Source organism: Heliangelus exortis, chromosome 3 (genome assembly GCF_036169615.1).
Source record: "Heliangelus exortis chromosome 3, bHelExo1.hap1, whole genome shotgun sequence".
In the NCBI taxonomy this organism is placed as follows: Eukaryota; Metazoa; Chordata; class Aves; order Apodiformes; family Trochilidae; genus Heliangelus; species Heliangelus exortis.
Window position 1 is genome coordinate 92859075 of NC_092424.1, and position 15275 is coordinate 92874349.

The window sequence follows — 15275 nt, forward strand, 5'->3', positions numbered from 1 at the left end:
CAGGACCTTGGCAGGGACCTTGAGAATGACTCAGAAATTTTTGGTAAAGCCTGGTGAATGTTTTGAACAGGCAATCTGGATGCAGCCATCCTGTTTTGCAGGCTGACAATATGTAATAATATGTACAACTGGCCTCAGTTCCCTTCAATGGTAGTGAATAGTGTAGTCACCATGTCACCTTATCCTGCTTCACTGACTCACATGAAACCATAGAATCATAGATTCAGAGCATTTTTAGGGTTGGAAGGGACCTTTAAGATCATGTAGCTTCGATGTCCCTGTCCATGGGCAAGGATGCCTCCCACTAGAATAAGGTTGCTCAAAGCCCCATCCAACCTGGCCTTGAACACTCTCAGGGAGGGGGCAGCCCAAGTCCCTGGACACCCTGTTGCAGTGTCTCACCACCCCCATACTAAAAAATGTCTTTCTAATATCCAGATCTACTCTCTACCTGTTTAAAGCCATTACCCCTTGTCCTATCACTACATGCCCTTGTAAAAGTCCCTCTCCAGCTTTCCTGTAGGCCCCCTTCAGGTACTGGAAGGTTGCTATAGGGTCTCCCCAGAGCCTTCTCTTCTTCAGGCTGAACCACCCCAAATTTGTCAGCCTGTCTTGATGTATGTGAAGTCTCTGCAAGTGCAGCATGATGCTCAGACTTGCAGGGGTTTGAGTTTTTTTGGTTTTTTTCAGATTTGGAGATCACACCCTTTCACACATATGGAATTAGCGAGTTCTGGAACAATTTGAGTATTAATCTCTCTGCTTTTGCTTCCAGTAAATAATCTTTTAGACAAATAATAGGAGACAATTTCCTTTAGCTGCACGTTGAACAAGTATTGTAGTACAGTAAACTTTTCTTTTGATAGGGCATCAGACTCACAGATGGCGTCATTGTTCAAATAGCCAAAATACTAATTTGGCTGTCAAGATTGTGATAAAACAGGAGGATGAAAATACCTTCTGGTGTTCCATATGCTGTTTTGAGCTTAGGGTTAAAATAGACAACTGCAACCAAAGTGGACAGAATGTCATATTACATAAAAAAAATTACAAAGAACTAGTGAGTTTGTTCTTTGTTTGGTTTTATTTTTTACCCCATTGGTGGTAGGAATCCCAAAAGAATTATGGAAATGGAGAATGCGTGGAAATTGTTTAATACCAATAGTCTGCAACTGTTGGTTACAAGCACAATCTCTTAAGATATAGACAAGAATCTAGGGTCATCTCCAGATCAAAATGATCCTGAATTAGTCCTCTATAGAGTGAATTTTAGCTAGACCATTACTGAATATATGAACTATAAACTGGGCTAATACTGAATTCACTAGGGTGGGGGATATTGTTTGGGTGGACTCTGAAATGCCAATTGTGCAAAATTAGTTCAAAGGTAAGTTTTAAGAAGAAGAAGGAAACTTGTGATATGTAACTACAGCAAAGGAAATCTTCACTCATTAGGTATCCTTGAGATCTAACATAAATTAAATACAAGCCTGAGGACCAAAATGCTTTAGCGATTTTAAGGGAATTTTACATCAGAAGTTTCACAGGAAAAGTCTTGAAAAATCTTCTGCCCTCACTTGTTGACACTCTTAAGTTCCATACAACTTTATTTCTTAGTAAAAAATGTTTATGGGTTTCACTATAATCAGTCTCCTTGTTCTCCCAGGCACAATCACAGGATCCTTTTTGTAGAAATACCACATTTGTGGCTAAAATTTGTACTTCCATGGCAGAGATTCTAGAAGTTCTGAAGATGCCACTGCATTATAAAGAGAAATAAAGTTTAGAAGAAAAAAAGAATTAAAGCTTATGTGGCTAAAATTTGTACTTCCATGGCAGAGATTCTAGAAGTTCTGAAGGTGCCACTGCATTATAAAGAGAAATAAAGTTTAGAAGAAAAAAAGAATAAAAGCTTATCCTAGCCTCTAAAAATCTCCTTTTCTGAATACCAAAGATGCCACAAATAACATTACATCCAGTTGCATATGCAGGGTTTTGCTTTTCTTTCCTTACTTGTTTGTCCTCCACCTCCTGTTATTACAAGAGTCCTGTTACCAGGTATTTGTTTCAACTGCCATGTGAAGAACTTAATTTATAGAAAGCAAGTGTCATTAAGAAACTTTAGATCAGGTTTCCTAATGTAGTTAATTTTGGTATCTGAACTTGTTTTCTCCTTTCTGTTCTTCATTCTTATTCCCACTCTGAAAATAACCACCATCTGAGCTGCACAATCACTTATGTATTTTCCCCCTCAAGCTGGGATTTCAACCACTTCAGCTTAAGCATCCTGCTAAGCACACATTTACATGTGTGTGTGAGGGGTGGTTTTGCTTTTAGAGGCTTATCAGTTCTCTGCATTTATTCACGGGTTGGTCGTGTAAATCACGGTAAGAAACAAGAGAACAGCACAAGGTGGCAATGACATTAAGCAACTGAAAATAAGCAACAGGAATTCATATTGTTGTGTTGTAAAAAAAGTTTTGGTTACAGGATTTGCTGTTTTGAAGAGGACTCTACGCCAAACCTTGTCTGGTTAAATAGTAAATCTGTGTTGTATGTTGTGAGGTACTGATACAGGAGATTGATTTGTGAATGCTTTCTTGCCTATGAATTCATCTGATTCATGAAAGCTTTTGAACTCTCACTTCAGTTAACTCAGAATCAGTATTTTCATTAAAGCTATGTTAATTTTGACAGACAATAGCTGTGGAGATCAAAATGCTTCTCTATTTCACCTAGGTCCATGAAATGCTGAACATTGAAATTTATGTTACCTGAGGACTTAGCAGGTAGCAACCTATATATATTTCTCCTATAGCTAAAGCTTTTGAGTTCGTAGATTCTTTTCCTGCCCTTACACTGCCATTTTTCCATATTGCTGAAACAGGAAGAAAATTAGACACCCTTTGAAGTAGGAGCCTGCAAATGCTAACCAGAAAAAAAGCCTTCATAATTCAAAATAACTTATTGATGGCATTTTTAAAAAACAAATGGGGAAAAAGTTGAATAAGGCACTGATGTATTTCTTTTATTGTAAAGTTTTCTAATAATAGCAGGAAAATGAAGAATTGAATTAGGAGGGGGAAAAAGCCCCCATCTGTTCTTGCAAGAAAGTGGAAGAACAAGGACTTCAGGGGCTTGAGAATGGAAATGCTATCATTCATGTTTTTTAACCATTTGTGCTCCTGTCATGGCTTTAACTTGTATCCAAAGGTAATTTTTGGCATTGATCAGATGGGACAGAGCCTTTTTTTCTGGGCACCATACCTGTGAAACATGAGAAGTAGTTAATTACAGGACTATGACTTTTGCAATGTTACTTTTCTTCAGGACCTAAGTGCAAACCCTATTTTAATCTATTTTAAAAATTTTAAGTGTAGACAAGAGGCTTATATGTCATAATTAATTTCTGCCTAAAATTTGTCTTGAGTTTATCTCTAAGCAAGATAAAGTTTGAACTCTTTAGTGGCCATGTAGTACCACTTATCAAAATGTTAACGGCAAGAGAAGAGCTGCAAGACCCCACAGTCCAGATTTATTAAAAGCCACCTTAACTGCAGAAGTGGAGAAGTACCAGAACCAGAGCAGAGAGCACTCCTGGGCTTCTGTGTAATCTTGACAAATAGTTAATCAGGAAATATGAAAGGGAGGGAAGAGGGAAGGGAAGGCAAGGCAAGGGAGGAGAAACAATTTTTTTTATTAGGAATATTGCCTTGTTTAGTGATAAGTAGCTCCACATATTATGACAAGCTGTTGATAGCTGAAGACAATTCTCTACTAGAACAGCAGTAGTGTATTGATTGCTGACGCTGATTTTTTCCAAATGAAATCTGCCATTACTTCTTTTCTTCTCTGTTAGTCCCATAATGTTTTTCCTGACCTGTAAGTACTTAGACTTGAGAACAGAAGAGTGGTAGAAGTTGTTCCACATGGTGCACTTTCATTAAGCTCTATCTGTGCAGAGGTAAAGAATCTTTCTTTGTGAATGTCTTTTCCTGAAACATAAAGCATTTTGTTTATAATTAACATACACCCTGTTGAGTGTTATATTTATATACAATATGAGTATGACTTTATAACTTTATATGAGTATGACTTTATATGACTTATAGTCATAAGATAGATGACTTTATGTAATCTAATGCCTTATTCTGTTAAAATTATTGTCCTTACCTATTATAGCAAGTCTTAATAGTTCAAAATCCAAATTGATTTAATAGCAACAGTCATTGCACAGAATGCTCAGAACAGGAAAGAGAATATCTGCTTGTGCAGTCAGTCTCTAGTAGTTTTTATTCATAATTTATCCATACAGTTGTAATACCTATTCTGTTGTCATTCTGCAGTCATTAATTGTAGGATTGTTCTCTCATTTTAGTGATGCAATTCTGAATATAAGTAAGACTCTTGTTTCAAGGGGTTTTAGAAAAAACAGTGTTAGTAAAATACAGGGTTCAGATTGCTAGATGTATAAAATGTATGTATACTTGGGTAAGATACATGTAAATGTCACACTTCACTGCTTTTTTAACACTAACAAGAATATAAAAATCTTGATTGTGCAATCAATTTTGTTAAACCCATAAACTATATCAACCTGGGTACAGTCCTGTCTTCCATCTTGAACTAAGTGTGCTTTTCCACATAAAATCACAAGTCAATTAACTTTCTCATTCTCTTTCAACATCACTTGCACATGTCTCCTTCAAGAAAAATTTCAGACTGCAGCATCTGTGTGTTGACAGGCTGACAGACCTCTTGTCTCCAGTTATGTCAGCCAGATGAGGAAGCTTCTGCATTCCTTGATCAGAATCCTTAGGACACAAGGAGTAATTTTTATTTAAAAATGGTTTGTAAACTAAGGTCAGCTTCAGTTATTCATACTTCCCCCAGTCTCCTCTCTCCATATGACTGTGTGGAAGCTGCCCTATAGTTTCACATTTTACTTTGAGTGCTGCTCGATTTCAGCCTGCTTGTAATTGTGACTTGTTTGTGTACTTTCATTTCTGTCTCAACCCTGCCTTCAGATTATATTGTATGTCTTATGATCTGGTGTTTTCCTTCCTGTGTCTTCATAGTGACTACATTTTTATCTTCGTTTCTGAGATTAAAGCATAGAAATCTTCCAATGTTCTCTTAAAAGCTCTCCAGTCCCTTGATCACTTTAGAAGCCCTGCTCTGCATTAACTTGAGAATGAATTACTCTTATTTGAACATGGGTAATCAGATTTGTATTCAGGACTCCAGATAAGGTCTTGTCAGTTTCTTGTACTTATCTTTGTGTTTGATGAGCACCTTGTTTAACACACAGAGATAATTGTTGTTTTTACCTTCATATCCTATGGGCTTTCAAGCACAGGATGGAATTGATTTTATGAGCTGAGTGCAGGTCTTTTGCCTAATGGGATTCTCAAAAGTGATCTATTTAAAAAAGGTTTTTGCTTGGATTTGTTATCGTACACGAGGTGGTGAGCTAGAGTTATTTTTCCAATTAATTTTTTTTTTTTTTTTTTTTTTTTTTTTTAACATTTACATCCTGGAAATAGAGCTGTGGTAAGATAGTTGAGAAAACTATCTCCTTCATTGCTAAAAGGTCATCCTGGTCTTTCTCAGGAGAAGAGCAGATATGCACACACTTGTTATGATCATACTGACAAACTGGCTGGCGTCCCCGTAGAACACACTGAATTTTTTAGAGGGGGTGGAGAAGCATGTATTTGATATTTTTAAGACTATGACTAATGATTTTTGATCTCTGGTAGCTTGAGCAGTTTCCATTTATAAATTTTGTACATTCTCAAAAGCTTTTTATAGCCTTGGCCTGGACTGTTATGCTCCATTCATTATATCCCTGTTCCAGGAGGAAAGAACTAAAATCCAGAAATATGGCTCACTGATCTCAATTCATCTCAGAAAGTGTGTAGTACATCTGAGGCAAAATAAGTACAACAAACTAGAAAGTTTTAGCCCTAACTTCGTATTGCCATGAGAGTTTTCTAGCATTGTTTGTACAATATTGACTTTTATGGTCTTATAACCAATGACAAGACATTTATTGCATACTTTATAATAAAAGTAAACACACTAAAAATAAAATCTATCAATCTTCTGTTATTACCTGCACAAGAAAATTAAAATATCAATCTCAATGTGGAAGGTGTATTAGAGTCTTAAAGTTGCTACATCCCAACTGTTTTTTGTGGCTGTGCAATCCAATACAGTTTTGCACATCCTTAGAGATGGACAAACATAGTTGGGTAAGTGCTTGTAAAACAAGGAAGCTGTAGCTTTCAAAAGTTATATAATCCAAGAATTTTATCTGGAAAATATGACAATGATTTGTGAGTGCACAAATACAAAAATTAACACATAACAGGGAACAGATTTCTCGTTACCTCTGAATTCTGTGGAAATGCAGATTTCTACTTGCTCAGCTAACAATAATAAAGATAGGAGCTTTACTTCTGTAAGCCTGTGGGGGTTTTGTTTCTTCTTTGTTTTGTTGTTGGTGTTTTGTTTTTTTTTAAGTCAAGTAGGCCCAGCAAAGCCAGTCTGAACAAAAAAGATGTCAGCAGATAGAGACTGGGATATTTTGTTAAGAAAAAACCAAAACTGTAGGCATTCAAACTGAAGACTTCCTATTTTGATCTAATGTGCATATATATATATATATATATATCTACATAAAATATATACATGCTAAAAGAAATAGACTAAAATTATGTGTTCACAGAAGCCATTATTAAACAGCATAATAAAATGATTATAGAGAGAAAAAAATAATTTAGTGATAGTACCAATGAAGAGCAATTGTTAAATTACAATTCCTGTGGGAGGCATTTCTTTTAACTACTATTTTTCTTATGTAATTTTATCTTATCTTTATTACAGTGGTTAATTTTTAAACATCATAACTTAAACATAAAATTATTTTTTTTTTTACTATTTCTGTACAACCTAGGGCCTTAGTTGTGGGCCAGTACTTCTTATGACATTAGATATTACCTTTTTCTCTCTGCTTGCATAATCTGTATTCCAGAAGCATATAATTGAAGTCAATAGTAAACTTGAAGCTCAGAATCATAAAAATAAATTTTAAAAAAGGTCATAATCAGATTAATTAGTGCTAGCTGTCAGTGGTTCTAAAGGGGCTTGTTTGTCACAGTCTTCTTGAAGATGAAAGCATAAACTGATTTCTCTGTCAGACCAGTGTCTGTTTGATTAAGACCCACTCATACCCACCAAAGAAGGGCCAAGTTAGATGATGCTGCATGGGGTCTTCTCATGTCAGTGCATTTTTCCAGTGACAGATTTTACAGTTTCCCTGGGCAATTCTTTCAGTCCTTGGCTGCTCTCAAGTTGGAAAAGCCCCCAGACATTCTAAAATTTAAATGCAATTTTTCTTTGTGGCAGCTTGCATCCATTGTGTCCCACCTTATCACTATGCTGTTTTGCAAAAAATTTCTCTACACTCTCCCATTAGGTGTATGGAGAGAGGATTAATATCCCCTTTTCCAAAGCAGTCTTTTTTCCAGACTGAACAAGCCCAGCCTCCCATCACAGGACAACTACCCCAGACCCAGGTCATTGTGGTGACTCTACACTGAACTATATCTGGTACATTATGGGACACAGTACTCCCAGCACAGACTCACAGGCACAATATAGAGGGGAATAATAATTTCCCTTGGTCTGCTGGATGGTTTTTTAGCCTTCTACAGCTAGGGGTGCAGCTGTGTCTTTGCTGCCAGAGCACATTGCTGCCAGGTCCCTTCCTGTCAAACTGCTTCCCAGCCAGCTGGTGCCACATGGCACAGTTGCATGGTGTTACACTGTCCTGGGGGAAAAGCTTTGCATTAGTCCTTGTTGAATTTCACAATATTTGTGTCACAAAATTTCACAGGGATCTGCACAGCCTTGAGAGCAGCAGCCCTGTCCATCAGTATATGGACTGCTCTCTGCTGTGCTGCCATCCTGAACCTGAGGTGAGTTTATTCCATCTCCTATTGCAGTAAAAGGTATTAAGAATATCCATTCTGTTGACAGCCTTGAAGAATCATCTAGCAAGCAGCTGCTAGTTGAACTGTTTACTAGAGGTTACAACACACTGAACCTTGCAGTCCAGGCAATTTTCCCTGTACCTGACAGTCCAGGTATACATTTTATGCTCCACTGGATCTGTTAGAAGGCTATTACAGAGAGTCTCGTCAAAGTCTTTGTTTAAGTCATGGTAAAAATCATCTACTGCTCTCCCCCAGTCCTCTAAGCCAGTCATCTCCACAGAAAGCAATCATACTGGTCAGGCATGATTGTCCCTTAGCATCTCCGTGTTGGCTCATTTGGCTTCCTACTGAACTGAAGGTTTAAATCTGGAAAAGTTACTGAGTTTACTGGAAACCCATCTCTGCTGAAGTGCAAAAGGGGTCATTACTGTACCCAGTGCTGTCTAACATTTTCATTAATGACCTTGGCAAGAGAGTGCATCCTCAGTGAGTTGCCAGGTGATAAAAAACTCAGAGGAATGGCTGCTATAGCAGACATTTGTGTTGCCATTCAAAGGGATCTTGACAGGATGGAGATGTAGGCTAACAGAAACTTCATAGAGCTTAATGAAGAGAAATCCTAAGTCTTGTATCTGGGAATGAATAACTCCAGGCATCAGTAACAGGTGGATGCTGCCCAGCTAGAAGGCACCTATGCAGAGGGGAACCTGGGCATCCTAATGGACTTGTTGACCATGGGTCAGCAATTTGTCCTTGTAGCAAAGAAGACTTGCAGCCTTCTGGGGGATGTATTATGTGGAGTTCTGACAGCAGGTTGGGGGAGATGGTTGTCCAGTTTTACTCACCACTGGTGTGACCACACCTGGAATGATATGTCTGGTTCTGGGCTCCTCAATACAAAAGTGAGACATGGACATTCTGAAGTGAGTCCAGGAACGGGCCACAAAGATAGTTAAAGAATTGCAACATCTCATCTGAGAAGGAACAGAGATCTTTGTTCAGCCTGGAGAAGAGAAAGATCAGGGAAATCTTACTAAGGTGTTTAAATCCCCTTCTGGGGGGTTGAGTAAAGATGCTGCAGCTAGACTCTTCTCAGTGGTGGCCACTTGCAGGACAAGAGGCAATGGACATAAAGTGAAATGTACAAAATTCTGTGTAAACATAAGGAAAAGATTTGTTTTAAATTATATGTATATAAAAATCAATTATTTGTTCTGTGAGGTTGATCAAACACTGCAAAAGGTTGCCTAGATAGCCTGGGAAGCCTCCATCTTTGGAGATGCTCAAAACCAAAACAGACATGGTCTCAGCAGCTTGCTTTAGCTTCATCTCCTTTGCATTCCAAAAAGCATGATGACCACAAAAACAGGTTTGGATCTGAAAATAAGAAAGAATTTTGCAAGAAGTAGGACTGTGCAGTTTCTGTCATAGTACTGTCCTCTAACAAATGACCTACATGCATCTGCAATGTTCCATACTAATGTGGACATGAGTGCTGGTAGATCAATTAAGTATTCATTGTACATCACTCCTAGGAAATAGAAAGGACAAACTTTTAAAATAAATTGACAGTGAAATATTGCATGCTTTTCAAATGATTCAATATTTGGAATTATTTAAAAAAGAAAGGTCAAAATATACTGTAATGGAGTTTAATATAAGACATTAGAGACTTAAATAAAATATATTGATTTTCTAATCTTTCTCTAGGTAGAAGTAGCTAGTTCTACAGAATTGGCTTTCCAAAGCACGTTTCATTACTTACACCTTAGAAAAAAAGTATTACATTACTTCCAGAACATGTTTATAAAAGAAAATACTTTTATATGCAAATACTTGTAAGTGTCTTTCTAAGTCCATCTTTTGCTCAGTACAGAATTTAGTTTGGTAGATTGAAAGGCAAATTTTCCTTTCCAAATGAACTTGCATTTCTGAGCTGGAGCAGAGACCAGTTCCAGCATCACTCTTGCATGAAAATCTAGTGTTTTTTCCTCTCCTATTTTTCAACGTATTTTTTTCTCTTTTCATAATGGATATACTTATTAACCTCCTCAAAAATTATTTTTTCTACTGTAACTCTGGAAATACAGTCAGATATATCTTCTATTTATCAATGGAACCACAAAGCACACAACTTACTGTAGCCATGCAGTCAGGGGATCATGGGCTGTGCATCACATCTGTTAAACATCTTGACATACGCCCCGAAATTTCTGTAACCCTCATTTCCTCCACAGAGCTTTTGAAAATACTCCCAGTGCTGTAATTCTGTTGCTGTCAACCATATCAAGGGACTCCCAGACTTCCTCCTAAATTATGCTTTTTCCTTTGTGTGTGGTTTTGTCTGTAGTGGGTAGGAGAGGGTAATTTTGGGAAACAAATAGGGGACTGTAATAGAGGGACTATAGGACAGCAAAAAGAAGGCATATAATGCATTTAGCAGAATTTAGGTGCAGCCTGCAAAACTTCCATGAAAACAACAACAGCAAACAAACAAACAACCCAAAAAACAATAAAAAAAAAACAAAACAAAAAAACCAACCCAGCCCAACCGAACCAAAACAAAACATCAAAACAAAAAAAAACCCCACATATCCTTGTGCATTCATGTAATGCTATAGAATAAGTGAAAGAAAAGCATGCACCTTACCCCTTACTTTCCTCTTTGCTCTACCTATTTTTCATAAGTTAAGCTGCTTTCTGAATTGTTGCTGTCAAGTTTGACTACCATGCTTGTCACTGATCTGTAAGAGCTGAACCACTGATTCACAGAAAGGTGTTGTGTTTAACTGACATAAGCAGTGTGAGCTTTTTTCTCTTAAGGCCTCTATGCAATCTTTGCAGTCTAGAAAATGATGGTGACATCTGAGGCAAAAGAGGACAATTCATTATGTTATCCTGATATCGTTGTCAGTTTGAGCCTCTGAGTAGTTTCAGCAAAGGCTGGGAGGTTAATTTTCACATTTTTATCATTGATTTCAAATCTAGATGCCTTATTCATATAAAATTTAATAGGGTTTGGGCTACCAGAGTCCTCAAAACCTTCAGAGATTGTTAGGAATTATGTTCTTTTAACTTGACCATTTAAACCACATTGCAAAAAAAAAAGGAAAATCTTAACAAAAAAGGTCATTAAATTGCCAGCAGTTGGTATGATGGGTTTGAGGTAAACATGGGAGAAAAAAATATAGGCAGTGTTTATTGCATTTAAAGATTTAAAGACATTTGTATTCCAGTGCAATACAAGCAAGGTTAGTCGGAATAGTCATTCAAATATTTATTCAGTTCAATGACTGCTGTTTTTTTTTTTTTTTTTTTTTTTTTTTTTTATTTTAAACCACTGCTGTCTGATTCCAGGTTAATTTTCTGTTATGATTAATCAGAAAGGCATAGATATGGAATCTGATATAACCAACAAAATAAAGGAAACTCCATAAGTGAAAGGAAAGGATTAGTATGCTTAAGGTGCTGTGAATATACTTTGTAGTGATCTGTGTTGCAAATAACTCTGGAGTTTAGCTTAAAAAGGAGAATTGACAAGGCTATGTTAATGAATTATCCAATACAAGCCATCTGGGAATTTGTTAAATATGAATTTACTTAACACCCTTTAATTGATTATTCAGATATTGTCAAAATTGGTGGCATTTCTTTACTGCATTTTACCATCCTGACTTTTGCTACTGTCTGATTATGAATACTGGTGTTTGTTTCGGCATATAAATTATGTTTTGAATACTTTCCTAAAAAAATCTATAACGTGTATTGTTAGTTTAAACAGCAACTTAAAACCTTTGGCATGTTATCTAATCAACGAATTCCATTATGGATTGTGATCACATGGGTTTGTTAAACAGTTCTACTGTCTGGGAAGATACAGGTAATCTATGAGGAAGGCTTATCTTTTAACTTTAATTTTATAAATAAAGCTTACTGCACAGTGCTCCAGATTGATCTCTGCTAGGAAGACAAGTCATATGTCTGTTAAAGATTGAAGGGAGACTCTTGAGGAAGAAAGCTGAGGAGATGGATCTTCTTGGCTGCTTCATTGTACATATTTTTACTATTAAAATATGAAGACTAAATAGATTTCTTTTCAAACACTTTTTAATCAAACCTTGCGATAACTGAAGTGAAGAAAAAAGGTGACAAAGCATGCTTTCTGAGAAGATTCTACTGTTAGGTCAACATAAAAATCCATCACTTTCATTGCTTCTGTGCAGTGTAGCTTATAGTTGTTCTCAATACACAGTGAATATACAATTATTTAATGAATCAAAATGCTGAGAATGAAAAATGCTGTGACACAGATAAATCTATGAGATTCCCTCAGGAAGTGGCTGAAGATTCTCAAACTTGTTGACAGTAGACCTTTGTAACAATACAGGAAAATATGGGTCTTTTATTGAAAACTTGGCAATGAAGTTAAACCTGGATGGACTTTTATAACCTTTGCATATCATATCTTAGGTCAGCTAGAACTCTCATAATCCAAAGATTATTCTATTTTAGTTACTGTTAGGAACAGTAACTGAGGAATAACTCATCTTAGCATCAGATTAGAGGCAGTAAAATCTGTGCAGATGAACTTGTGTGGCTATCTCAATATACTTCAATAAAAAAGTTCTAGAAAAGCAAATAAATAATTTAGCTGAGTACTTGATCTTGACAACTGGTGAAATCCAATGAACTATTACATGTATTTTTGAATGTAGCTGTCATTCTCGGATCACTCATCTTTTACTGGTTTTTAGAAGGTTGTGGTAAAATGTGTGCCAGTTTCTGGATGCCAAGTCCCATTTTTTTTCTGGGTTCCTTGACAGGTGCAGTGATAAGAAGAGATAAAAACCCCCACATTCTAGGAGACCTTTACACAGATAGTGCACTGATTAACTGCCATAGAATTTCAACAATAAGGCAGTGCCAGTTGTCATGCATATGGCAGACACAGATTTGCAGTGATGCATTTTCCTTGGGAATGCCATTTATCAGATATCACAGTATCTTTGAATAATGCATTTTTTTCCAAGTAGCACACCCACTCATAAAAAATAAATGCCCAGTTCTGGATTGTATAAATATAGGTGCATACACTAGATCTTAGGATGAAACTATATTACAGTGTTTTGCAAAAATGTTTTGATGTGAAAATAACAGAGGTTTTGTTTCAAATGCAAGTACTCTTGTGTGCCAAAGCATGTAACAACATTTTATTTGAGTGACTTGAAAAATTACCTGTATTAATCTACCATGGCCAGAGCAGCAAAAAGGGAAAATATAGCCAATAGAGAAGCAGCTATTTAAAAAATGCTATAAAATACATAATAGCATAAAGCAATATATGTTATAGCATATAATGGATCATTGCTACCAGCTTTTCAGAATGTAAATTAGTATCTTTACTCCAATTATTCTGATGTCTTAAGATCACTTTATTTTATATGCACTTAATTTCATATGTGAATTAAAACACTGACTCTCCAATGTGAGTGAGAACATTCAAAGTAAATATTCTATTCTCTTAAGGCTGCTGAAACAGCACAAAAGAAGTCAGGTATCATATTGTTCTCTTCTAGCTTTGGTAGCTCTTCACTCAGCAACTCTAAATAGTTCCAGTAATGCACAGAAATCTTAGATGCCTGGTCTGCAACTTTGGTAAAATATTCACCTAACTCATCATTCATTAGACTATTTTATTACCTAGTTAATATTTGTAGAAGATTTTGGAATTTTTCTCATAAGAGGATATAGTAAGTGAAAATGTTCTCTTTTAATTTTTTTAACTTTATGCTTTTTGGCCTTTTCAGAATTTTCCTATATAGTTTGGGTTGTAACCTAAGTATAATTACGATCATTTAAATGCCAGTGTGACCAACTGTTTGAGTAATGAATTAAGGGTGTGCATGCAATAATTGAACTTACAAGGTATAATGGGGCTTAATTAGCATTGATACATTGATATAGTGCTTTACAACACTCTGAGGATGTGCATGTATTGAGTAATTAATCCTCTCAACATGCAGGTTAGTGAGGTTAGTATGATTATGTTTATTCTGAAAGTGGGTTGAGTAAGGAAAGAGAGAAGTGTGAGCTGAAATAATTTTCCTGTTTAACACAGGGTTTCTGCAACAATACCTGAATTACATGTGAGCTTTTCAGACCACCATTTCTGTGATGAACTTGTTTCACTATTTTTTTACCCTATTCAGATTTTTTTGAGAAACAGCTAGATTTATAGGATATTTTGTTTGAAAATAGATCTGTAAAGAACTTCACTGAAGGAGTGTTAAACCAAGACCTGCATTTGAAATTAGCTTTGAAAGTGATGTTGTCTGTTATAAACTGAAATCTTTTGTGAAATTACATTCCATAGCCTAATTTCACCTTACTTGTATAAGGAATACTGTTTTAAAAATAATAATAAACCAAATTATTTAATTGTGATGCTTTGAGAAATATTTTTTTGCTTTGTTCTGCAGATTTTAACTGTAAGGTTTTTTCTTCTTTCTTTTGACAGTACTACCTAGTCATACTTGTGGCAACCCAGGAGAAATACCTAAAGGAGTGCTTCATGGAACAAGATTCAACATCGGAGATAAAATCCGGTACAGCTGTATCTCTGGTTACATCCTGGAAGGCCATGCCATGTTGACCTGTATTGTGAGTCCTGGAAATGGTGCATCATGGGATTTTCCAGTCCCATTTTGCAGAGGTAAAAATGAAGACATAAAATACCTTGGAAATATTAAGACTATACTAAAGTAGCAAATGAAATAAATTTATTTTTAGGTTTGGTTTGGTTTTTTTGTTGTTGTTGTTTTCTTTTTCTGTTTTCTGAATGTAAATATATTAATGTCTAAAATCTACACCTGAAAGCTGGAATCAATTCAGAAGTAATTTCTTTCCAGAACTTAAATTCAAAGGTAGATTTTACTTATTAATCTTTTTTTCATTTACATGAGGGATAACTGTAGTAATTTGACTGCAGGACCTGGCAAGTTCTTATTCAAGTTTCTTCATTCAGAAACTATTCTACCAGGAAGAAGCTTGAAATCATATAGAATCATAGAATTTTCAGTGTTGGAAGGGACCTTTAAGATCACCTCCCACTAGATCAAGTTGCTCAGAGCCATGTCTTGAACCAAAAATCTTTTAAGGGCACCTTTGATTGCAACTCCTGTTGAAAACAGAGATAACTACAGTTAGGTCAGGTTTTTCGGGGCTTCACCCAGCTGAAATTTTAATATCTCCATGGATGGAGATTCTGAAGCC

The 15275-nt window shown here is 36.1% G+C and overlaps 1 protein-coding gene across 1 annotated transcript in view; it reads left to right on the top strand.

Moving 5' to 3' along the window:
- The window catches only part of CSMD1 (CUB and Sushi multiple domains 1), a 956173-nt gene that overhangs the window by 494465 nt on the left and 446433 nt on the right, over positions 1-15275 (top strand). The window contains exon 4 of the mRNA XM_071741767.1: positions 14521-14715. Within this exon, the coding sequence (XP_071597868.1) occupies positions 14521-14715 (195 nt within the window). The remainder of the gene's footprint in view (positions 1-14520; positions 14716-15275) is intronic.